General features: G+C 53.3%; 2 protein-coding genes across 2 annotated transcripts in view; one reads left to right on the top strand and one right to left on the bottom strand.

Moving 5' to 3' along the window:
• The window catches only part of LOC119965721 (kinesin-like protein KIFC3), a 21207-nt gene extending 1750 nt beyond the window's left edge, over positions 1 to 19457 (bottom strand). The window contains exons 1-4 of the mRNA XM_038796483.1: positions 19275 to 19457; positions 11828 to 11932; positions 10319 to 10449; positions 27 to 156 (exon numbers count right to left, since the gene is read on the bottom strand). Coding sequence (XP_038652411.1) covers positions 27 to 156; positions 10319 to 10449; positions 11828 to 11932; positions 19275 to 19346 — 438 coding nt within the window. The 5' untranslated portion in view covers positions 19347 to 19457. The remainder of the gene's footprint in view (positions 1 to 26; positions 157 to 10318; positions 10450 to 11827; positions 11933 to 19274) is intronic.
• Positions 19458 to 21926: 2469 nt separating this feature from the next.
• LOC119965720 (kinesin-like protein KIFC3) overlaps positions 21927 to 24657 on the top strand; it is a 32745-nt gene continuing 30014 nt past the window's right edge. Inside the window, exon 1 of the mRNA XM_038796482.1 lies at positions 21927 to 21992. Coding sequence (XP_038652410.1) covers positions 21927 to 21992 — 66 coding nt within the window. The remainder of the gene's footprint in view (positions 21993 to 24657) is intronic.

Below are 24657 nucleotides of genomic sequence, written 5' to 3'. Positions count from 1 at the left end.
GTGGGGGAGGGGATTGTCCAAGGGTCTCTCACCTTTCCAATCCCTTCGTAACGCTTGACGTCCACATGGGTGAGGCCGGGTACATGGAGGCGTCCACTACCGTCCGGATTCAACTTGATTTCCAACTTTTCATGAGGGTCTTTGCCGAGTAGGTCTCTGCGATAAAACCATCAATGGTCAAAACTCCGGGACGGACGGTGAGTGAGGAAAAAATCTCACAGCAACAAAATTATTTATGGATTTGTTCTAGAAATGGCAGCGAGAGGGGTTTAAATGCTTCACTTGTCAGATGTGGGATGTCCGTGAAGTGTAACCAATGGCAGCTCCTCACTGACCGCGTGGTTCGGTTGGAGCAGCAGTTGGATGCACTTCGGAGCAGGCAGGTGGCGGAAAGTGTCATAGATAGCAGCTATATAAATGTGGGCACACCCAAGGTGCAGGCAGAGAAATGGGTGACCACCAGAAAGGGGCAGGCAGTCAGTGCAGGAATCTCCTGTGGTTGTCCCCCTCTCGAACAGGTATACCCCTTTGGATACTGTCGGGGGGGGGAATAGCCTATCGGGGAAAAACAGCAGCAGCCAGAGCAGTGACACCACGGCTGGCTCTGATGTTCAGCAGGGAGGGTCAAAGTGCAGAAAAGCAATAGTCATAGGGGACTCGATAGTCAGGGGCACAGATAGGTGCTTCTGTGGACGTGAAAGCGTCCCATTTGAAATGTAAGGTAACGGCGCTGTTGCTGTACTCTGGGGGCTGAGCGGGGGAATGGTTACCGGGGTTGTTCGCTGGGGAATGAGCTGGGGCTTGGGAGGGGTGGGGGAACACAGCTGGGAGATGACAGGAATGTGAAAGGAAACCTGTGTTAGTGATGTCGGCTGAGGGAGGAATATTGGCCAGGACACTGGGAAAACTCCACAGCGGCTCCAGGAATTTCACACCCACCCCAGAGATTCCTCAGCAACTCAGCAACGTTCCACCTTCCAAACCCACAGCCACTACCATCGAGAAGGACAAGGGCAGCAGATACCTGGGAACCCCACCACCTGGAGGCTCCCCTCCCAGTCACTCACCACCCTGACTGGCAAATATATCGGCCGTTCCTTCACTGTCGCCGGGGCAACATCCTGGATCCCCCTCCCTAACAGCACGGTGGGTGTACCTACACCTCAGGGTCTGCAGCAGCTCATCACCACCTTCTGAAGGGCAACTACGGTTGGGTAATAAATGCTGGTCTAATCAGCGACACCCTCATCCTCTGAAAGAATGAATATAAAAATATATCTTATTTGAAAGCAGCATTCCCTCAGTACTGACCCTCTGACAGTGCGGCACTCCCTCAGTACTGACCCTCTGACAGTGCAGCACTCCCTCAGTACTGACCCTCTGACAGTGCGGCACTCCCTCAGTACTGACCCTCTGACAGTGCTGCACTCCCTCAGTACTGACCCTCTGACAGTGCGGCACTCCCTCAGTACTGACCCTCTGACAGTGCAGCACTCCCTCTGTACTGACCCTCTGACAGTGCAGCACTCCCTCAGTACTGACCCTCTGACAGTGCAGCACTCCCTCAGTACTGACCCTCTGACAGTGCGGCACTCCCTCAGTACTGACCCTCTGACAGTGCGGCACTCCCTCAGTACTGACCCTCTGACAGTGCGGCACTCCCTCAGTACTGACCCTCTGACAGAGCAAAACTCCCTCAGTACTGACCCTCTGACAGTGCAGCACTCCCTCAGGACTGACCCTCTGACAGTGCAGCACTCCCTCAATACTGACCCTCTGACAGTGCGGCACTCCCTCAGTACTCACCCTCTGACACTGCAGCACTCCCTCAATACTGACCCTCTGACGGTGCGGCACTCCCTCAGTACTGACCCTCTGACAGTGCAGCACTCCCTCAGTACTGACCCTCTGACAGTGCGGCACTCCCTCAGTACTGACCCTCTGTCAGTGAGGCACTCCCTCAGTACTGACCCTCTGACAGTGCGGCACTCCCTCAGTACTGACCCCCTGACAGTGCAGCACTCCCTCAATACTGACCCTCTGATAGTGCGGCACTCCCTCAGTGCTGACCCTCTGACAGTGCAGCACTCCCTCAGTACTGACCCTCTGACAGTGCGGCACTCCCTCAGTACTGACCCTCTGACAGTGCAGCACTCCCTCAGTACTGACCCTCTGACAGTGCAGCACTCCCTCAGTGCTGACCCTCTGACAGTGCAGCACCCCCTCAGTACTGACCCTCTGACAGTGCAGTGCTCCCTCAGTACTGATCCTCTGACAGTGCAGCGCTCCCTCACTACTGACCCTCTGACAGTGCAGCACTCCCTCAGTACTGACCCTCTGACAGTGCGGCACTCCCTCAGTACTGACCCTCTGACAGTGCGGCACTCCCTCAGTACTGACCCTGTGAAAGTGCGGCACTCCCTCAGTACTGACCCTCTGACAGTGCAGCACTCTCTCAGTACTGACCCTCTGACAGTGCGGCACTCCCTCAGTACTGACCCTCTGACAGTGCAGCATTCCCTCAGTACTGACCCTGTGACAGTGCAGCACTCGCTCTGTACTGACCCTCTGACAGTGCGGCACTCCCTCAGTACTGACCCTCTGACAGTGCAGCGCTCCCTCAGTACTGACCCTCTGACAGTGCGGCTCCCTCAGTACTGACCCTCTGACAGTGCGGCACTCCCTCAGTACTGATCCTCTGACAGTGCGGCACTCCCTCAGTACTGACCCTCTGACAGTGCAGCACTCCCTCAGTACTGACCCTCTGACAGTGCAGCACTCTCTCAGTACTGACCCTCTGACAGTGCGGCACTCCCTCAGTACTGACCCTCTGACAGTGCAGCACTCCCTCAGTACTGACCCTCTGACAGTGCAGCACTCTCTCAGTACTGACCCTCTGACAGTGCGGCACTCCCTCAGTACTGACCCTCTGACAGTGCAGCACTCCCTCAGTACTGACCCTCTGACAGTGCAGCACTCCCTCAGTACTGACCCTCTGACAGTGCAGCACTCCCTCAGTACTGACCCTCTGACAGTGCGGTAATCCCTCAGTACTGACCCTCTGACAGTGCAGCACTCCCTCAGTACTGACCCTCTGACAGTGCAGCACTCCCTCAGTACTGACCCCCTGACAGTGCAGCGCTCCCTCAGTACTGACCCTCTGACAGTGCGGCACTCCCTCAGTACTGACCCTCTGACAGAGCAAAACTCCCTCAGTACTGACCCTCTGACAGTGCAGCACTCCCTCAGGACTGACCCCTGACAGTGCAGCACTCCCTCAATACTGACCCTCTGACAGTGCGGCACTCCCTCAGTACTCACCCTCTGACAGTGCGGCACTCCCTCAGTACTGACCCTCTGACAGTGCAGCACTCCCTCAGTACTGACCCTCTGACAGTGCGGCACTCCCTCAGTACTGACCCTCTGACAGTGCAGCGCTCCCTCAGTACTGACCCTCTGACAGTGCGGCTCCCTCAGTACTGACCCTCTGACAGTGCAGCACTCCCTCAGGACTGACCCTCTGACAGTGCAGCACTCCCTCAATACTGACCCTCTGACAGTGCGGCGCTCCCTCAGTACTGACCCTCTGACAGTGCGGCACTCCCTCAGTACTGACCCTCTGACAGTGCGGCACTCCCTCAGTACTGACCCTCTGACAGTGCGGCGCTCCCTCAGTACTGACTCTCTGACAGTGCAGCCCTCCCTCAGTACTGACCCTCTGACAGTGCAGCACTCCCTCAGTACTGACTCTCTGACAGTGCAGCACTCCCTCAGTACTGACCCTCTGACAGTGCAGCATTCCCTCAGTACTGACCCTCTGACAGTGCGGCGCTCCCTCAGTACTGACCCTCTGACAGTGCAGCATTCCCTCAGTACTGACCCTCTGACAGTGTGGCACTCCCTCAGTACTGACCCTCTGACAGTGCGGCACTCCCTCAGTACTGACCCTCTGACAGTGCAGCATTCCCTCAGTACTGACCCTCTGACAGTGCGGCACTCCCTCAGTACTGACCCTCTGACAGTGCAGCACTCCCTCAGTACTGACCCTCTGACAGTGCAGCACTCCCTCAGTACTGACCCTCTGACGGTGCAGCATTCCCTCTGTACTGACCCTCTGGCAGTGCAGCATTCCCTCAGTACTGACCCTCTGACAGTGCAGCACTCCCTCAATCCTGACACTGACAGTGTAGCACTCCCTCAGTGTATTGGAGGGTGATTGAGGCGGTGTTTTGGAGCGTGTTAGAGGTGGTGTGTTAGAGGGTGTTTGTGATGGTGTGTTGGAGGGTTTTGAGGCGGTGGATGGAGGGTGATTGAGGTTGTGTATTGGAGGCTGTTGAGGCAGTGTGTTGGCGAGTGTTTGAACCGGTGTTGAGGTGTTATTGAGGCGGTGTTGAGGTGGTGTTGAGGTGGTGTTGAGTTGGTATTGAGGCGGTGTTGAGGCGGTGTTGAGGTGGTGTTGAGGTGGTATTGAGGTGGTGTTGAGGTGGTGTTGAGGCGGTGTTGAGGTGGTATTGAGGAGGTGTTTGAGGCGGTGTTGAGGTGGCGTTGAGGTGGTGTTGAGGTGGTGTTGAGGCGGTGTTGAGGTGGTGTTGAGGTGGTGTTGAGGTGGTATTGAGGTGGTATTGAGGTGGTGTTGAGGTGGTGTTGAGGTGGCGTTGAGGTGGTGTTGAGGCGGTGTTGAGGTGGTGTTGAGGTGGTGTTGAGGTGGTGTTGAGGTGGTATTGAGGCGGTATTGAGGCGGTGTTGAGGCGGTGTTGAGGTGGTATTGAGGCAGTGTTGAGGCGGTGTTGAGGTGGTGTTGAGGCGGTGTTGAGGTGGTGTTGAGGTGGTGTTGAGGTGGTGTTGAGGCGGTGTTGAGGTGGTGTTGAGGTAGTGTTGAGGCGGTGTTGAGGTGGTATTGAGGTGGTATTGAGGTGGTGTTGAGGCGGTGTTGAGGCGGTGTTGAGGTGGTGTTGAGGTAGTGTTGAGGCGGTGTTGAGGCGGTGTTGAGGTGGTGTTGAGGTAGTGTTGAGGCGGTGTTGAGGCGGTGTTGAGGTGGTATTGAGGCGGTGTTGAGGCGGTGTTGAGGTGGTGTTGAGGTAGTGTTGAGGTAGTGTTGAGGCGGTGTTGAGGTGGTGTTGAGGTAGTGTTGAGGCGGTGTTGAGGTGGTATTGAGGCGGTGTTTGAGGCGGTGTTGAGGTGGTATTGAGGCAGTGTTTGAGGCGGTGTTGAGTTGGTGTTGAGGTGGTATTGAGGCGGTGTTGAGTTGGTGTTGAGGTGGTATTGAGGCGGTGTTGAGTTGGTGTTGAGGCGGTGTTGAGGTGGTATTGAGGCGGTGTTGAGGTGGTGTTGAGGCGGTGTTGAGGTGGTGTTGAGGTGGTATTGAGGTGGTATTGAGGTGGTGTTGAGTTGGTGTTGAGGCGGTGTTGAGGTGGTGTTGAGGTGGTATTGCGGTGGTGTTGAGTTGGTGTTGAGGCGGTGTTGAGGTGGTATTGAGTTGGTGTTGAGGCGGTGTTGAGGTGGTATTGAGGCGGTGTTGAGGTGGTATTGAGGCGGTGTTGAGGTGGTGTTGAGGTGATATTGAGGCGGTGTTGAGGATGTATTTGAGGCAGTGTTGAGGCGGTGTTGAGGTGGTATTGAGGCGGTGTTTGAGGCGGTGTTTTGGAGGGTGTTTGAGGCGGTGTTTTGGAGGGTGTTTGAGGCGGTGTTTTGGAGGGTGTTTGAGGCGGTGTTTTGGAGGGTGTTTGAGGCGGTGTTTGAGGCGGTGTTTTGGAGGGTGTTTGAGGCGGTGTTTTGGAGGGTGTTTGAGGCGGTGTTTTGGAGGTTGTTTGAGGCGGTGTTTTGGAGGGTGTTTGTGGCGGTGTTTTGGAGGGTGTTTGAGGCGGTGTTTTGGAGGGTGTTTGAGGCGGTGTTTTGGAGGGTGTTTGAGGTGGTGTTTTGGAGGGTGTTTGAGGCGGTGTTTTGGAGGGTGTTTGAGGCGGTGTTTTGGAGGGTGTTTGAGGCGGTGTTTTGGAGGGTGTTTGAGGCGATGTTTTGGAGGGTGTTTGAGGCGATGTTTTGGAGGGTGTTTGACGCGGTGTTTTGGAGGGTGTTTGAGGCGGTGTTTTGGAGGGTGTTTGAGGCGGTGTTTTGGAGGGTGTTTGAGGCGGTGTTTTGGAGGGTGTTTGAGGCGGTGTTTTGGAGGGTGTTTTAGGCGGTGTTTTGGAGGGTGTTTGAGGCGGTGTTTGAGGCGGTGTTTTGGAGGGTGTTTGAGGTGGTGTTTTGGAGGGTGTTTGAGGCGGTGTTTTGGAGGGTGTTTGAGGTAGTGTTTTGGAGGGTGTTTGAGGCGGTGTTTTGGAGGGTGTTTGAGGCGGTGTTTTGGAGGGTGTTTGAGGCGGTGTTTTGGAGGGTGTTTGAGGCGGTGTTGAGGTGGTGTTGAGGTGGTGTTGAGGTGGTGTTGAGGCGGTGTTGAGGTGGTGTTGAGGTGGTGTTGAGGTGGTATTGAGGTGGTGTTGAGGTGGTGTTGAGGTGGCGTTGAGGTGGTGTTGAGGCGGTGTTGAGGTGGTGTTGAGGTGGTGTTGAGGTGGTGTTGAGGTGGTGTTGAGGTGGTGTTGAGGTGGTATTGAGGCGGTATTGAGGCGGTGTTGAGGCGGTGTTGAGGTGGTATTGAGGCAGTGTTGAGGCGGTGTTGAGGTGGTGTTGAGGCGGTGTTGAGGTGGTGTTGAGGTGGTGTTGAGGTGGTGTTGAGGCGGTGTTGAGGTGGTGTTGAGGTAGTGTTGAGGCGGTGTTGAGGTGGTATTGAGGTGGTATTGAGGTGGTGTTGAGGCGGTGTTGAGGCGGTGTTGAGGTGGTGTTGAGGTAGTGTTGAGGCGGTGTTGAGGCGGTGTTGAGGTGGTGTTGAGGTAGTGTTGAGGCGGTGTTGAGGCGGTGTTGAGGTGGTATTGAGGCGGTGTTGAGGCGGTGTTGAGGTGGTGTTGAGGTAGTGTTGAGGTGGTGTTGAGGTAGTGTTGAGGCGGTGTTGAGGTGGTGTTGAGGTAGTGTTGAGGCGGTGTTGAGGTGGTATTGAGGCGGTGTTTGAGGCGGTGTTGAGGTGGTATTGAGGCAGTGTTTGAGGCGGTGTTGTGTTGGTGTTGAGGTGGTATTGAGGCGGTGTTGAGTTGGTGTTGAGGTGGTATTGAGGCGGTGTTGAGTTGGTGTTGAGGCGGTGTTGAGGTGGTATTGAGGCGGTGTTGAGGTGGTGTTGAGGCGGGTGTTGAGGTGGTGTTGAGGTGGTATTGAGGTGGTATTGAGGTGGTGTTGAGTTGGTGTTGAGGCGGTGTTGAGGTGGTGTTGAGGTGGTATTGCGGTGGGTGTTGAGTTGGTGTTGAGGCGGTGTTGAGGTGGTATTGAGTTGGTGTTGAGGCGGTGTTGAGGTGGTATTGAGGCGATGTTGAGGTGGTATTGAGGCGGTGTTGAGGTGGTGTTGAGGTGATATTGAGGCGGTGTTGAGGATGTATTTGAGGCAGTGTTGAGGCGGTATTGAGGTGGTATTGAGGCGGTGTTTGAGGCGGTGTTTTGGAGGGTGTTTGAGGCGGTGTTTTGGAGGGTGTTTGAGGCGGGTGTTTTGGAGGGTGTTTGAGGCGGTGTTTTGGAGGGTGTTTGAGGCGGTGTTTGAGGCGGTGTTTTGGAGGGTGTTTGAGGCGGTGTTTTGGAGGGTGTTTGAGGCGGTGTTTTGGAGGTTGTTTGAGGCGGTGTTTTGGAGGGTGTTGAGGCGATGTTTTGGAGGGTGTTTGAGGCGGTGTTTTGGAGGGTGTTTGAGGCGGTGTTTTGGAGGGTGTTTGAGGCGGTGTTTTGGAGGGCGTTTGAGGCGGTGTTTTGGAGGGTGTTTGAGGCGGTGTTTTGGAGGGTGTTGGAGGCGGTGTTTTGGAGGGTGTTTGAGGCGGTGTTTGTGGCGGTGTTTTGGAGGATGTTTGAGGCGGTGTTTTGAAGGGTGTTTGAGGCGGTGTTTTGGAGGGTGTTTGAGGTGGTGTTTGAGGCGGTGTTTTGGAGGGTGTTTGAGGCGGTGTTTGAGGCGGTGTTTTGGAGGGTGTTTGAGGTGGTGTTTGAGGCGGTGTTTTGGAGGGTGTTTGAGGCGGTGTTTGAGGCGGTGTTTTGGAGGGTGTTTGAGGCGGTGTTTTGGAGGGTGTTTGAGACGGTGTTTGAGGCGGTGTTTTGAAGGGTGTTTGAGGCGGTGTTTTGGAGGGTGTTTGAGGTGGTGTTTGAGGCGGTGTTTTGGAGGGTGTTTGAGGCGGTGTTTGAGGCGGTGTTTTGGAGGGTGTTTGAGGCGATGTTTTGGAGGGTGTTTGAGGCGGTGTTTTGGAGGGTGTTTGAGGCGGTGTTTTGGAGGGTGTTTGAGGCGGTGTTTTGGAGGGTGTTTGAGGCGGTGTTTTGGAGGGTGTTTGAGGCGGTGTTTTGGAGGGTGTTTGAGGCGGTGTTTTGGAGGGTGTTTGAGGTGGTGTTGAGGCGGTGTTTTGGAGGTGTTTGAGGCGGTGTTTGAGGCGGTGTTTTGGGGGGTGTTTGAGGCGGTGTTTTGGAGGGTGTTTGAGACGGTGTTTGAGGCGGTGTTTTGGAGGGTGTTTGAGGCGGTGGTTTGGAGGGTGTTTGATGCGGTGTTTTGGAGGGTGTTTGAGGCGGTGTTTGGAGGGTGTTTGAGGCGGTGTTTTGGAGCGTGTTTGAGGTGGTGTTTTGGAGGGTGTTTGAGGCGGTGTTTTGGAGGGTGTCTGAGGCGGTGTTTTGGAGGGTGTTTGAGGTGGTGTTTTGGAGGGTGTTTGAGGCGGTGTTTTGGAGGGTGTTTTGGAGGGTGTTTGAGGTGGTGTTTTGGAGGGTGTTTGAGGCGGTGTTTTGGAGGGTGTTTGAGGCGGTGTTTTGGAGGGTGTTTGAGGCGGTGTTATGGAGGGTGTTTGAGGCGGTGTTTTGGAGGGTGTTTGAGGTGGTGTTTTGGAGGGTGTTTGAAGCGGTGTTTTGGAGGGTGTTTGAGGCGGTGTTTTGGAGGGTGTTTGAGGCGGTGTTTTGGAGGGTGTTTGAGGTGGTGTTTTGGAGGGTGTTTGAGGCGGTGTTTGGAGGGTGTTTGAGGCGGTGTTTTGGAGGGTGTTTGAGGCGGTGTTTTGGAGGGTGTTTGAGGCGGTGTTTTGGAGGGTGTTTTGAGGTAGTGTTTTGGAGGGTGTTTGAGGCGGTGTTTTGGAGGGTGTTTGAGGCGGTGTTTTGGAGGGTGTTTGAGGCGGTGTTTTGGAGGGTGTTTGAGGCGGTGGTTTGGAGGGTGTTTGAGGCGGTGTTTTGGAGGGTGTTTGAGGCGGTGGTTTGGAGGGTGTTTGAGGTGGTGTTTGAGGCGGTGTTTTGGAGGTGTTTGAGGCGGTGTTTGAGGTGGTGTTTTGGAGGGTGTTTGAGGTGGTGTTTTGGAGGGTGTTTGAGGCGGTGTTTGAGGTGGTGTTTTGGAGGGTGTTTGAGGTGGTGTTTGAGGTGGTGTTTTGGAGGGTGTTTGAGGCGGTGTTTGAGGTGGTGTTTGGAGGGTGTTTGAGGTGGTGTTTGAGGTGGTGTTTTGGAGGGTGTTGAGGTGGTGTTTTGGAGGGTGTTTGAGGCGGTGTTTGAGGTGGTGTTTTGGAGGGTGTTTGAGGTGGTGTTTTGGAGGGTGTTTGAGGCGGTGTTTTGGAGGGTGTTTGAGGTGGTGTTTGAGGCGGTGTTTGAGGCGGTGTTTGAGGCGGTGTTTTGGAGGGTGTTTGAGGCGGTGTTTTGGAGGGTGTTTGAGGCGGTGTTTGAGGCGGTGTTTGAGGCGGTGTTTGAGGCGGTGTTTTGGAGGGGTGTTTGAGGCGGTGTTTGAGGGTGTTTGAGGTGGTGTTTGAGGCGGTGTTTTGGAGGGTGTTTGAGGTGGTGTTGAGGCGGTGTTTGAGGCGGTGTTTGAGGCGGTGTTTGAGGCGGTGTTTGAGGCGGTGTTTTGGAGGGTGTTTGAGGCAGTGTTTTGAAGGGTGTTTGAGGCGGTGTTTGAGGCGGTGTTTTGGAGGGTGTTTGAGGCGGTGTTTTGGAGGGTGTTTGAGGCGGTGTTTGAGGCGGGTGTTTGAGGCGGTGTTTTGAGGCGGTGTTTTGGAGGTGTTTGAGGCGGTGTTTTGGAGGGTGTTTGAGGTGGTGTTTGAGGCGGTGTTTTGGAGGGTGTTTGAGGTGGTGTTTGAGGCGGTGTTTGAGGCGGTGTTTGAGGCGGTGTTTTGGAGGGTGTTTGAGGCGGTGTTTTGGAGGGTGTTTGAGGCGGTGTTTTGGAGGGTGTTTGAGGCGGTGTTTGAGGCGGTGTTTTGGAGGGTGTTTGAGGCAGTGTTTTGAAGGGTGTTTGAGGTGGGGTTTTGGACACTGCACCTACCTGAGCTGCTCGTTGTAGATCTCCAGCATGCTGAGGGAGATGGTGTAGGCGCAGGCCCCACTCCGTTCCTCAGTCTCCCTGAAGAGGGCTCGGAGTGCCCGCTGGTTAATGCCAGGATTCTCAGCCACTCCCTGAAATGGAAAATGGCAACGTCAGCGACAGGATTCTCCGAGCCTCTGTGCCAAAATCGCGGTCGGCACGGGGGTGAACAATGGGGCATCGGAGCCACGATCGGGTCCGACCCCTTCCCGCCATTCTCCTGGGGGGGGGGGGGGGGGGGGTATCGGCAGCGGGAGCTGCGTGGACTACTCCGGGGCCCTGCTAGGCCCCAATCAAAACGGAGAATCACTCTGGACTTTCTCTGGGCAAGTACAGAGTGATTTTCCCCGTTTCCTCGCGGGCGTGGGGTCATAGCCCCGTTTGCAGAGGATTCCGCTCCCTGTGTCTGCGTGGGTTTCCTCCGGGTGCTCCGGTTCCCTCCCGAAAGACGTGCTGTTAGGTGATTTGGACATTCTGAATTCTCCCTGTGTACCCGAACAGGCGCCGGAATGGGGCGACTAGGGGCTTTTCACAGTAACTTGATTGCAGTGTTAATGTAAGCCTACTTGGGACACTGATAAGGATTATTATTATCATTAGATCCTCTTTCTGCTCCCCGCTGAGCTGGGAACAAGAAACCGAGAGGTTTACACCCCCGGACAATTCTCTGCAAAGTGCTGCGGGGGAAGGCTCGTGCAGTGACACAGCTCAGCTTTGATAATGGGCCCAGATGGTCCTGAGGCCAAGCGGTTGTCATGGCAACATCAGCACACCTTGCCCATCTCCACAAAGGCTTCCCACAGCATTTCAATGGGAAGTTAAGAGTTTGGAGTCACATGTAGGCCAGACCTGGGTAAGGACGGCAGATTTCCCCTTCCCTAAAGGACATTACTGTACCAGATGGGTTTTTACAACAATCGACAATAGGTTCATGGTCCCCAGAGCATCAGCTTTGGCCTCTGGATTACTAATCCCATGACAACACCACAATGCTACTGTCTCCCTCGAACCTATCTTTATCCAGGGGTAGCTGACCTTTCCCCTCACGGCCCTGTTTTGTTGCCGGTGGGGGGGGGTTGGTGAACAGGTGGAGTTTGGGAGTGAGTTATGGCGGCTGGGCACTTGCCAGCATTAGGTGGAGCAGGAGAGGCCATTCGGGATTATGTAAGGCTGGGCCACAGGAACAGGAGGAGGCCATTCAGCCCCTTGAACCCGTTCCACAACTTGCCACGAGATCCTGGCTGATCTGTGATCGGACTCCAGGCCCACCTGTTCCCAATCCCTGAATAACTGGGTTGAGCAAAAATCCATCAGTCTGAGTTCTCAAATGAAGCAGTTACTGCCTGTGGGAGAGAATCCTACATCCTCTGCCCACTCTCCGAGACGCCCTCTTCCTCTGTAACGTGGAGCCCAGGACTGCGGACTGCGTGACCCCATTCCCCACCTCCGCCCCAGCTCCCTGCCACTTGCCTCCATGGTGTACGTCTTTCCAGATCCTGTTTGTCCGTAGGCAAAAATGCAGATGTTGTAGCCGTCGATGCAGGATGTAACGAGCGGCTCGATCTCTTCAAATACCTGCGGGGGGGGGAAGCACAGGGGGCATTAGTCAGCGGGTGGGTGGAGGGTGTGGAAATATTCGCCATTCTCCTGCTAGTCTGATCATTTCAGACCCCCCCCCCCCCCCCCCGTCGTCACTTCCCCCTCCAAAGGACCAGAACCCCTGACCCCCTCCCCCACCACAGACCATTGTCCAATCTCAATGTGATTGGCTGGCTGGTTGTCCAGTCGCAAGGTGATTGGCCGGCCGGTTGTCCAACCGTGAGGTGATTCAAGTTGTTGGTTGGCCATAGAAAGCTCGAGAATTGCTTCAGCAAAAAACATTTTGTCAAAGCTTTTCACCTTGCACACATCAGGTCAATTGCAAGAATACCGACGTAAGGGGGAAATCAATCCGGATCAAGCCGCCTGCTGGACTTTCAAACAATGCTTGGCTGTCAACTGGTGCGTTCTCCATGGCAACGCTTCTATCAATCAGAGTCCACTTGTCAACCAATCGGCACTGTGCTTCCCCTGACACTGGGATTCCCGCGATTGTCCTGGTAAGTACAAGGTGAAAAACTTCAACAAAATGTCTTTTTCAACAATATACGCCATGTGATTGGCTGGCTGCTACTGCAGATTTTGATCTAAAAGATACTGATTGGCTGAGGTGTTGCCATGGAAACAGCAATGGGGAACTATAGGCTCCCCAAGCGCCTGGGTGTGAGGCGTGAACACATTCCTTTGGTTTGCGACGAACAAGCATTGGATTAAATTCTTTCACGTATAGTTGGCAATGCTGCCCAGGCCCAGCATTTATTGCCCAACCCTAATTGCCCCTTTGAGAAGATGGCGGGGAGCTGCCTTCGTCAACCACTGCAGGAAGAGTAGGGACCAATAGGGACCATGAGGGGCCAAGGGGGAAATATGTGGGTGGAGCCAGAGGACGTTGCTGGGTGATGAATGAATATTTCACATCTGTCGTCACGCAAGAGAATGAGGATGTGGGTATGGAACTCGGGGAGAGAGACCGCGAGGTTCTTGAGCAAGTAGTCATACGGAGCGTCAAGTTTGCTGACGATACGACCATAGTGGGCCGGATCTCGAATAACGATGAGTCAGAACACAGGAGGGAGATTGAGAACCTAGTGGAGTGGTGTAACGACAACAATCTCTCCCTCGATGCCAGCAAAACTAAAGAGCTGGTCATTGACTTCAGGAAGCAAAGTACTGTACACACCCCTGTCAGCATCAACGGGGCCGAGATGGAGATGGTTAGCAGTTTCAAATTCCTTGGGGTGCACATCTCCAAAATCTGTCCTGGTCCACCCACGTCGACGCTAACACCAAGAAAGCACAACAGAGCCTATACTTCCTCAGGAAACTAAGGAAATTCGGCATGTCCACATTAACTCTTACCAACTTTTACAGATGCACCATAGAAAGCATCCTATCGGGCTGCATCACAGCCTGGTATGGCAACTGCTCGGCCCAGGACCGCAAGAAATTTCAGAGAGTCGTGAACACCGCCCAGTCCATCACACGAACCTGCCTCCCATCCATTGATTCCATCTACACCTCCCACTGCCTGGGGAAAGCGGGCAGCATAATCAAGGATCCCTCCCACCCGGCTTACTCACTCTTCCAACTTCTTCCATCGGGCAGGAGATTCAGAAGTCTGAGAACAGCACGAACAGACTCAAAAACAGCTTCTTCCCCACTGTCACCAGACTCCTAAACGACCCTCTTATGGACTGACCTGATCTCTTCACCCATCTTCCCTCCTGAGTAATACTCTGTATGCTTCACCCGCTGCCTGGGAATCCATGGGCGATTCTCCCACGCCGCGTGGGGAGCGGAGAATCGGGGGAGGGCCCCCCGACAAAATTCATGCCCCCCTCGTACCCCCCGCGATTCTCCCCACACCCGCTCGGAAGAATCGCCGCTCGCTGTTTTTCACGGCGAACGCCGATTCTCCGGCCCGGATGGGCCGAGTGGCCTGCCGTTCAGGGCCGTTTAACCACGGCAGCAAACACACCTGGTCTCTGCCGTCGTGAAACGGGAGTGAGAAGCCCGTTTGGGGCTTGTAGGTGGCCTAGAAAGGAAAGAGCACCACGACTGTGCTCGGGAGGGGACAGGCCCGCGATCGGTGCCCACCGATCGTCGGGCCGGCGTCTCAATCGGACACACTATTTCCCCTCCGCCGCCCCGCAAGATCAAGCCGCCACGTCTTGCAGGGCGGCTGAGGGGAAAGGCGGCCACCGCGCATGCGCGGGTTCGTGCCGTCAGCGTCATGACGTCAACCACGCATGTGCGGGTTGGAGCCGGCCAACCTGCGCATGCATGGCTGACGTCATTAGGCGCGCTGGCCACGTCATTCTCAGTGGGACGCCCCTGCGGCTGAGAGTTACGGAGCGCCGCTCCTAGCCCCGCCGGGAGGGGAGAATAGGGGGCGAGGAGCGGCCTCCGAGGCCGTTGTGAAACTCGGCCGAGTTCACGACGGCCATCCCGATTTTTCCCGGGAGCGGAGAATTCCGCCCCATGTATTTACATTGTGTATTTATGTATGCCCGATGTTTTTTCATGTCTGGACTTTCTGCACAACAATATTACAAATTATTGTCGGTGCACGTGACAATAATTAGGGCAGCACGGTAACATGGTGGTTAGCATAAATGCCTCACAGCTCCAGGGTCCCAGGTTCGATTCCCGGCTGGGTCACTGTCTGTACGGAGTCTGCACGTCCTCCCCATGTGTGCGTGGGTTTCCTCCGGGTGCTCCGGTTTCCTCCCACAGTCCAAAGATGTGCAGGTTAGGTGGATTGGCCATGCTAAATTGCCCATAGTGTCCTAAAAAGTAAGGTTAAGGGGGGGGGTTGTTGGGTTACTGGTATAGGGTAGATACGTGGGTTTGAGTAGGGGGATCATTGCTCGGCACAACATCGAGGGCCAAAGGGCCTGTTCTGTGCTGTACTGTTCTATGTTCTATGTTCTAAAACAAATCCAAATCGAAACATACAAAACCCAGATTATGTGCATAATATGACAGAGTGTGGCGACTAGGGGCTTTTCACAGTAACTTCATTGCAGTGTTAATGTAAGCCTACTTGTGACAATAAAGATTATTATTATCTCTACCCATCCTGCCAAATTGATCTCTGCACATACGCACCCAGCTCCCTCTGTTTCTCCACCCCCTGAAGAATTGAATCCTTTATTTTCAATTGTCTCTCCATGTTCTTCCAACCAAATTAATCACTTCACATTTCTTGAACTTCATCTGCCACCTGTCTGGCCACTCCGCCAACTTGGTAACGTCCTTTGGAAATTCTACGTGATCCTCCTAACAGTTCACAATGCTTTTGGTGAAACTGTGCTGGGATACAGGACAGGAAGGTGGTACTGTTTTGGGCAGGATTTGTCAGATAGAACATAGAACAGTACAGCACAGTACAGGTCCTTCAGCCCATCATGTTGTGCCGACCATGTACCCTAATCTAAGGTCAACCTAACCTACACCCCTTCAATTTACTGCTGTCCATGTGCCTGTCTAAGAGTCGCTTAAATGTCCCTAATGACTGACTCCACCACCTCTGCTGGCAATGCATTCCACATACCCACCACTACCTGTGTAAAGAACCGACCTCTGACATCTCCTCTATACCTTCCTCCAATCACCTTAAAATTATGTCCCCTTGGTGACAGCCATTTCCTCTGGGGAAAAGTCTCTGGCTATCCACTCTATCCATGCCTCTCATCACCTTGTACACCTCTATCAAGTCACCTCTCTTCCTTCTTCGCTCCATTGAGAAAAGCCCGAGCTCCCTCAACCTTTCTTCATAAGACATGCCCTCCAGTCCAGGCAGCATCCTGGTAAATCTCCTCTGTACCCTCTCCAAAGCACCCACATCCTTCCTATAATGAGGCGACCAGAACCGGACACAATATTCCAAGTGTGGTCTAACCAGGGTTTTATAAAGCTGCAGCAAAACCTCGAGGTTCTGAAACTCAATCCCCCTGTTAATGAAAGCCAACACCATACGCCTTCTTAACAACCCGATCAACCTGGGTGGCAATTTTGAGGGATCTAAGTTCGTGGACCCCAAGATCCCTCTGTTCCTCCATACTTCCAAGAATCCTGCCTTTAACCCTGTATTCAGCATTCAAATTCGACCTTCCAAAATGAATCACTTCACATTTATTTAGGTTGAACTCCATCTGCCACTTCTCAGCCCAGCTCTGCATCCTGTCAATGTCCTGTTGTAACCTGCAACAGCCCTCGACACTATCTATAACTCCACCAACCTTCGTGTCATCAGCAAGCTTACTAACCCACCCTTCCACTTCCTCATCCAAGGTATTTCTAAAAGCCACAAAGAGCAGAGGCCCCAGAACAGATCCCTGCAGGACACCACTGGTCACTGACCTCCAGGCAGAATACTTTCCATCCACTACCACTTGCTGCCTTCTTTCAGCCAGCTAATTCTGTATCCAGACAGCCAGATTTCCCTGTATCCCATGCCCCCTAACTCTCTGAATGAGCCTATCATGGGGAACCTTATCAAATGCCTTACTGAAATCCATATACACCATATCCACTGCCCGACCTTCATCAATGTGTCTCGTTACATCCTCAAAGAATTCAATGAGGCTTGTGAGGCACGACCTGCCCCTCACAAAGCCATGCTGACTATCATTAATCAAACTATGTTTTTCTAAATAATCATAAATCCTCAGGGGGATTCTCCCTTCTGGGAACAAAGTCCCCACTCCGGCAGGAGAACCAGGGCCAACCACTCCGACGTCAACAGCCTCTGATCTCCGCACTTCCCAGGGCTAGGTGGATGTCGGAGGGGTTGGCGCTGCTCCAGCGGGTGCCAAAGGGACTGCGCGCGTTTGCGCATGCGTCAATGGGCCGCCGTGATCTCGTGCATGTTTCGGCGCATGCGCGGAGCGTTCTCTTCTCCGCGTCGGCCATGGCGGAGACCTACAGAGGCTGGCACGGAAGGAAGGGGTGCCCCCATGGCACAGGCCTGCCCGCAGATCAGTGGGCCCTGATCACGGGCTAGGGCACCGTGGGGGCTCCCTCCCCCCCGGGATCAGATCCCCCTGAGGACCAGCAGCACGGCAGCACAGTGGGTAGCACTGTGGCTTCACAGCTCCAGGGTCCCAGGTTCGATTCCCGACTTGGGTCACTGCCTGTGCGGAGTCTGCACATCCTCCCCGTGTGTGCGTGGGTTTCCTCCGGGTGCTCCGGTTTCCTCCCACAGTCCAAAGATGTGCGGGTTAGGTGGATTGGCCATGCTAAATTGCCCGTAGTGTCCTAAAAAGGGTTAGGAGGGGTTATTGGGTTACGGGGATAGGGTGGAAGTGAGGGTTTAAGTGGGTCGGTGCAGACTCGATGGGCCGAATGGCCTCCTTCTGCACTGCATGTTCTATGACCACCCCAGCCGATGTACCTGCCGTGTGGGACCATACGTAGCCCCCGCCGGCGGGACTGGCCATAACCGGACAGCTGCTCGGCCCACTGGGGCCGGAGAATTGCCGGAGGGGCAGCTGCCAACGAGCTCCGACCGGCGGGGCGTGAATCTATCCCCCGCCTGAAAATCGGTGCCAGAGAATACGGCAGCCGGCGATCGGGTACGGCAGCCGGCGACAGGGCGGGATTCGCCCCCCCCCCCGGGAATTCTCCGACCCGGCGGGGAGGGGTTGGAGAATCCCGCCCCCCTATCTTTCAGAATCCTTTCCAATATTTTACTCACCACAGATGGAAGACTGATGGGTCTGTAATTCCCAGGGATTTCCCTATTCCCTTTGTAGAATAGGGGAACAACATTGGCCTCCCTACCTCCACCCGGTACTGGCATGCTGATATTGGGGTTCCTCCTGACCCCATCACTGATAAAGTCAGGGAAGTCGTTCCTGCTCCGAATGGCTGACCCACACGCTCACTCCGCTGGACGTAGCTGGAGGCGGTCCTGCCTCAGGGGGCCGCTGCCCCATTGAGTCTGCACCAGCCCTTGGAAAGAGCACCCTGCTTAACCCCACATCTCCACCCTATCCCCATAACCCCACCTAACCTTTTTGGACACTAAGGGGCAATTTAGCATGGCCAATCCACCGAACCGGCACATCGTTGGACTGTGGGAGGAAACCGGAGCACCCGGGGGAAACCCACGCACACACGGGGAGGATGTGCAGACTCCGCACAGACAGTGACCCAAGCCGGGAATCGAACCTGCCTGCAACAGTAGTAGACTCGCCAACACTAAGGGCATTCAAATGGTCATTGGATAGGCATTATGGACGATAAGGGAATAGTGTAGATGGGCTTTAAAGGGGTTTCACAGGTCGGCGCAACATTGAGGGCTGAAGGGCCTGTACTGCGCTGTAATGTTCTGTGTTCTATGTTCTATGAACCTGGGACCCTGGGGCTGTGAGGCAGCTGTCCTAGCCACCGTACCACGTGCTGCCTCTGGTGCCACCAGAGCATTTTCCTGGGGCCTCTGAGAGATTAGTCCAGTGACATAACCACAACATCACCATTTCCCTATCAGATCTGTGATTAACGCAAGTGGCAATTTGTTGTTGCGAGCTTCACTCCCTGAGACCTCGACCACCTGAACTCGCACAGTCCACAACAGTTTACAGAATTGTAACAGAATGCACAAGTGGTAATTCATTGCGCAGTCTTTGCCAGTCATGGACTGTAGTATAAGGGTCTGGCACATCCAGGGTTAATGTCGGCCTTGGCACAGTACCGCCCACTCAGTGATGTAAGAAGGCATTTGACCCGGACTCAGGGTCAGTGTGGTGTTGAGCAGGGCTGTGTCGGGGCATAAACATGGAGATAGACCCTAGTTTGTACCCTGGACTGGACATGCGGAGCTGCTTTGGGGCGTTAATAATGTCTTACAGTTAACCACACAGAAAACTATGGCGATGTCTTTCAGACATACTGTACCAACACCCTCCCAACATAAACCGCTCTCCTGTAGCACAGACCAATCATTGCTGGTGATAAATATTTTCTTCACCATTTATTGCCCATCCCTAATTGCCCTGGAGGGGCAGTTATGGGTCAACCACACTGGAGTCACATGTAGGCCAGACCAGGTAAGGACGGCAGATTTCCCCTTCCCTAAAGGACATTAGTGACCCAGATGGGTTTTTACAACAATCGACAATGGTTTCATGGTCATCGTGAGACTTTTAATTCCAGATTTTTATTGGATTCAAATTTCACCGTCAGCAGTGGTGGGATTTGAACCTGGGCCCCTGGAGCATTACTCTGGGTCTCTGGATTATTAGTCCAGTGATAATACCACTACACCACTGCCTCCCCTTCCCGAGCAGTCCTTGCTGTGTGAGCCAGTTACCTCCTCCTGTGTGGCCTGTGATGAAAACACCTTGTCCAGTTCAAAGGTCCTCATTCTGCCTTTACACTTCATCCTGACCCTGCAGTCCACACTCGGGTCAGCGCTGACCCCCTCCAGGCAGCCTCCCTCGGTCTGGTCACACTCCGTAACCGGCTTCACTCTGCACAACACTCGGATATTACCTGGGGACAAGGTGAGAACACAAAGGGGAAAAGAATGAAAACGAAATTGTGTGAAAACAACCAGAGAAAATCAAATAGCAAACACATCGAGGCAGGTAGGCGCCGTTCAATCATGGCTGATATTTTCTCATCCCCATTCTCCTGCCTTCTCCCCATAACCCCTGATCCCCTTATTAATCAAGAACCTATCTATCTCTGTCTTAAAGACACTCAGTGAATTGGCCTCCACAGCCTTCTGCGGCAAAGAGTTCCACAGATTCACCACCCTCTGGCTGAAGAAATTCCTCCTCATCTCTGTTTTAAAGGATTGTCCCTTTAGTCTGAGGCTGTGTCCTCTGGTTCTAGTTTTTCCTACAAGTGGAAACATCCTCTCCACGTCCACTCTATCCAGGCCTCGCAGTATCCTGTAAGTTTCAATAAGATCCCCCCTCATCCTTCTAAACTCCAACGAGTACAGACCCAGAGTCCTCAAACGTTCCTCGTACGACAAGTTCTTCATTCCAGGGATCATTCTTGTGAACCTCCTCTGGACCCTTTCCAAGGCCAGCACATCCTTCCTTAGATACGGGGCCCAAAACTGAAAATGAAATGAAATGAAAATCGCTTATTGTCACGAGTAGGCTTCAATGAAGTTACTGTGAAAAGCCCCTAGTCGCCACATTCCGGCGCCTGTCTGGGGAGGCTGGTACGGGAATCGAACCGTGCTGCTGGCCTGCTTGGTATGCTTTAAAAGCCAGCGATTTAGCCCAGTGTGCTAAACCAGCTCCAAATGGGGTCTGACCAGAGCCTTATACAGCCTCAGAAGTACATCCCTGGTCTTGTATTCGAGCCCTCTCGACATGAATGCTAACATTTCATTTACCTTCTTTTTAAAAAATAAATTTAGAGTGCCCAATTCATTTTTTCCAATTGAGGGGCAATTTAGCGTGGCCAATCCACCCACCCTGCACATCTTTGGGTTGTGGGGGTGAGACCCACGCAGACACGGGGAGAATGTGCAAACTCCACACGGGCAGTGACCCAGGGCCGGGATTCGGACCCGGGTCCTCAGCGCCGCAGGCAACAATGCTAACCACTGTGCCACCGTGCTGCCCTACATTTGCCTTCTTAACTGCTGACTGAACCTGCACATTAACCTTAAGAGAATCTTGAACAAGGACTCCCAAGTCCCTTTGTGCTTCTGATTTCCTCAGCATTTCCCCATTTAGAAAATAGTCTATGCCTAAATTCCTCCTTCCAACGTGAATAACCTCACACTTTTCCACATTGTATTTCATTTACCACTTCACTGCCCGCTCTCCTAGCTTGTCCAAATCCTTCTGCAGCCCCCCTGCTTCCTCAATACTACCTGTCCCTCTACAGATCTTTGTATCATCTGCAAACTTAGCAACAGTGCCTTGACCATCTCCAACAAGGGAGAATCTAACCATCACCTCTTGACATTCAACCACCTTCCCACCATTGAATCCCCCACTATCAACATCCGTATCTGGCCTCCAGCGAACCAGCCAATCATTCATGTGATTTTCTGGTCTCTCTGTGCTGGAGTTCCACCAGCTGGCGGTTTCACTTTACCCACTGGGTTCAGGAAAGCACTGCCTAGTAGTGGCGGTTGTCGAGGAAGAAGCTAAAGTGAGTTGGTTCAATGTTAGGGACTGCCTGGTCGTGGCAGTTCTCTGTCAGTCGGCAGAAAGGAGGTGTTTATTACTATAGTTAGATGCTAAACTAGATAGTAACTCATCAGAAGCTGTGTGTGAGAGGCTGGTTCTTCCTTCACGTGAGTAGAAAGAGGCCCATGAAGAGACAGCGGGCTATGTCAGAGTGGGACATAGTCGGAGTGTGGAGTTGGGATTTCGGTGAATGGGGCGAAATTGGTATTTCATCTGATCCCGTTTTATCACTGGATCAAGGGACGGAGGTAAAGAAAAAGAGGGCGAGGTAACAATTGTAGCTAGAGAAGCAATTACAGCTGTGGAGGTATAATAGGTGAGAAGGATCATCAATTAAGACCAGATGGATAGAGCTGAGAAACAATAAAGGGGCAGTCACAATATTTGGGGTGCACTATTTGGGTAGCACGGTAGCATTGTGGTTAGCACAATTGCTTCACAGCTCCAGGGTCCCAGGTTCAATTCCGGCTTGGGTCACTGTCTGTGCGGAGTCTGCACATCCACCCCGTGTGTGCGTGGGTTTCCTCCGATACTCCGGTTTCCTCCCACAGCCCAAAGATGTGCAGGTTAGGTGGATTGGCCATGATAAATTGCCCTTAGTGTCCAAAATTGCCCTTAGTGTTGGGTGGGGTTACTGGGTTATGGGGATAGGGTGGGGGTGTGGGCTTGGGTAGGGTGCTCTTTCCAAGAGCCGGTGCAGACTCGATGGGCCGAATGGCCTCCTTCTGCACTGTAAATTCTATGATAATCTATGATAGACCCCCCCAAACAGTCAGAGGGAGGGAGAGAGAAGAGCAAATATGTCGGGTAAATCCCAGAGAAGAGTAGTCACAGTCGGGGAGGAGGAGGAGGAGGCGGAGGAGGAGGTAACTACTGCAATATTAACTGGAATAGCTTCAGTGTGAAAGGAACCAAGAACTCTGAAGGAGCAATCAGGAGAAGGTCTTTGGCCGGTGTGTGTAACAAGTCCAACAAGAGAGGGTGCGGTTCTGGATGAAGTGAAGCTGAACAGGTGGAAGGAGAGACAGTGAGAGAGCATTTTGATGATAATGATTTGTGGAAGAGGACAAAGATAAAACTGAAGATAAAGCTCTAAACCGTGGCAAGGAGAGTTTTATTAAGCCGGGGAACGATTTGGAGAATGAGGACCGGAAACAGGTGCTTTTATTATTACTATTATTATTGAAGGTAATCGTGAGAGCAGCGGGAAATATTTAAACGGGGGGGTTCAGAGTAAACATGTTCTTGTTGTAGTATGACTAGGGGTATTACGGTTCCTGGGAGGGAGAGCTGCCATTGGTGCAGAGGGCTCGCTGCCCATTGGCCCAAGTATCGTGTTCTCTGTATGTTCATTGGTCGAGAGGAAGGTAGCTCCGCCTACGAGGCGGGGTATAAGAACCCGTGTTCCCCAGCAGCCAGGCCATTTCTGTACTCCTGCTGCCGGGCTCACTTCTTGCCGATTAAAGCCTTTCGACTCGGACTTCACCTACGTTTCGTGTCCATTGATGGAGCATCAGTTCTCACAAAGGAAAAGGGTGAAACGGCCAGATGGAGCGCCTTCTGGATAGCGAGGAGCTTGCAGGGTAAGGCAAGTCAGAAAAGGAAAGCTTATGCCAGACACCGAGAACTCAATACTACAGAAAGCCAAGGGACATGTAGAGAGGGGGGGGGGGGGGGGGGGGGGGAATTAAAAAGGAAATTAGTAAAGCAAAGCTAGGACATGAAGGAATATTGACAAAGAAAAATCAACGAGAACCCAAAGATTTTTATTAATACATTGAGACAAAGAGGGTAGCCAAGGAGAGAGGACGGGCCCATAAAAGACCAAAAATGGTGAGGAGGTGGAGGATGTGGGTCTTTCTGATACCTTGCATCTGTCCTCATAAAAGACTGGGATTAATGCAGCGTTGTAGTAAAGGTGGAGGAATGAGAAATATTGGACGTGATGAGAGAGGAATTATCAGAGGATTAGCATCTTTGAGAGCAATTCACTGTTAACAGAAGCCAGGGAGGAAAGTGTAGATTCTCTGACCCATCATTTTCCAGTCCTTTCTGGATGCATGTGGGGTGCGGGAGGATTGGGGGTCTGTTGTACCGTTGATTAAAAAGAGAATGAGGGATAGTTACTTGTCAGTCTAACCTCGGGAGTGGGAAAAGTGTTGGTTTCAGTCCTGTTTTTATAAATGTTTTTTATTCAGTTTTCATGTTTTATATTGAACAATTACAAATTGTTAGAGAGAGAGAAAAAAAAAGAACACACAAAAATTAACATATATATTTACAGGTAAGCATCTTCGTAATAATAACTGTGGCCTTCCCCCTTTAGCCGGCATATATATCGTTCTGTGGAAGCCTTCGTCCGACCCTCGGATGGCGAATTTGATTTTCTCCATTTGGAGAGATTCCGAGAGGTCGGACAGCCAGTCCGCAGCTCTGGGCGGTGCTGCTGACCGCCAGCCAAACAGGATTCTACGGCGGGCGATCAGGGAGGCAAAGGCAAGGGCGTCTGCCCTCCTCCCCCATGAATAGATCTGGCTGTTCTGAAACCCGAAAGACCGCCACTATCGGGCATGGCTCCACCCTCACTCCCACCACTTTGGACATAACCTCGAAGAAGGCTGTCCAGTACTCCACACGTCTGGGGCAAGACCAGAACATGTGGGCGTGGTTGGCCGGGCCTCTTTGCACCGTTCACATCTGTCCTCCACCTCCGGGAAGAACCTACTCATACGGTTTCTCGTTAAGTGGGCTCTATGTAACCACTTTTAGTTTGCGTCAGGCTGAGCCTTGCGCACGTGGAGGTGGAGTTGACCATAGCAGTGCTTCGCTCCAGAGTCCCCACCCTATCTCCACCCCCCAGGTCGTCCTCCCATTTCCTTCTTGTTGCGTCCAGTGCGGGTGTCGTCCCTATCTACCAGTCGGTCATACATGTCACTACAGTTCCCTTTCTCTAGGATACTTGCGTCCAGTAGGTCTTCACGTAGTGTCTGTCGTGGGCGGTTGTGGGTACGTCCTTGTCTCCTTTTCGTAGGAAGTTTTTGAGCTGCAGGTACCGTAGCTCGTTACCCCAGCTAGCTGAAATTTCTCTGTCAGTTCGTCCAGTGTGTTGCGATCCTGTCGTCCGTGTATAGGTCCCTGGACTGTCAGTGCCCCCCCCGTCCTGCCTCCACCTTTTGAAGGTGGCGTCAGTCAGTGCTGGTGTGAACCTATGGTTGTGCAGATGGGAGCCTTGTCCGACATTTTGGTCAGGCCAAATTGCTGCCGCAGTTGGTTCCAGGATTGGAGGGTGGCTGTCACCACTGGGCTGCTGGAGTGTTTTTTGGGTGGGGATGGGAGTGCTGCCCGTGGCGCGGGGCCCGGAGGGAGGTCCACTTGCAGGAGGCCTCCTCTGCACGCTACCCCTCGGCCTTCCTGGCTCCTGGATCCATCCCCTTTACCTGCTCGGCTGTTGCCGCCTAGTGGTAGAATTGTAGATTCGGGAGGGCTAGCCCCCCACTGGAGTTGTTTTCTGTAGGACCTTCTTTGGGATCC

This window comes from Scyliorhinus canicula, chromosome 5 (assembly GCF_902713615.1).
Source record: "Scyliorhinus canicula chromosome 5, sScyCan1.1, whole genome shotgun sequence".
Taxonomy (NCBI): domain Eukaryota; kingdom Metazoa; phylum Chordata; class Chondrichthyes; order Carcharhiniformes; family Scyliorhinidae; genus Scyliorhinus; species Scyliorhinus canicula.
The sequence above is the reverse complement of the archived record's forward strand: the minus strand, read 5'-3'. Positions and strand labels throughout refer to the sequence as shown.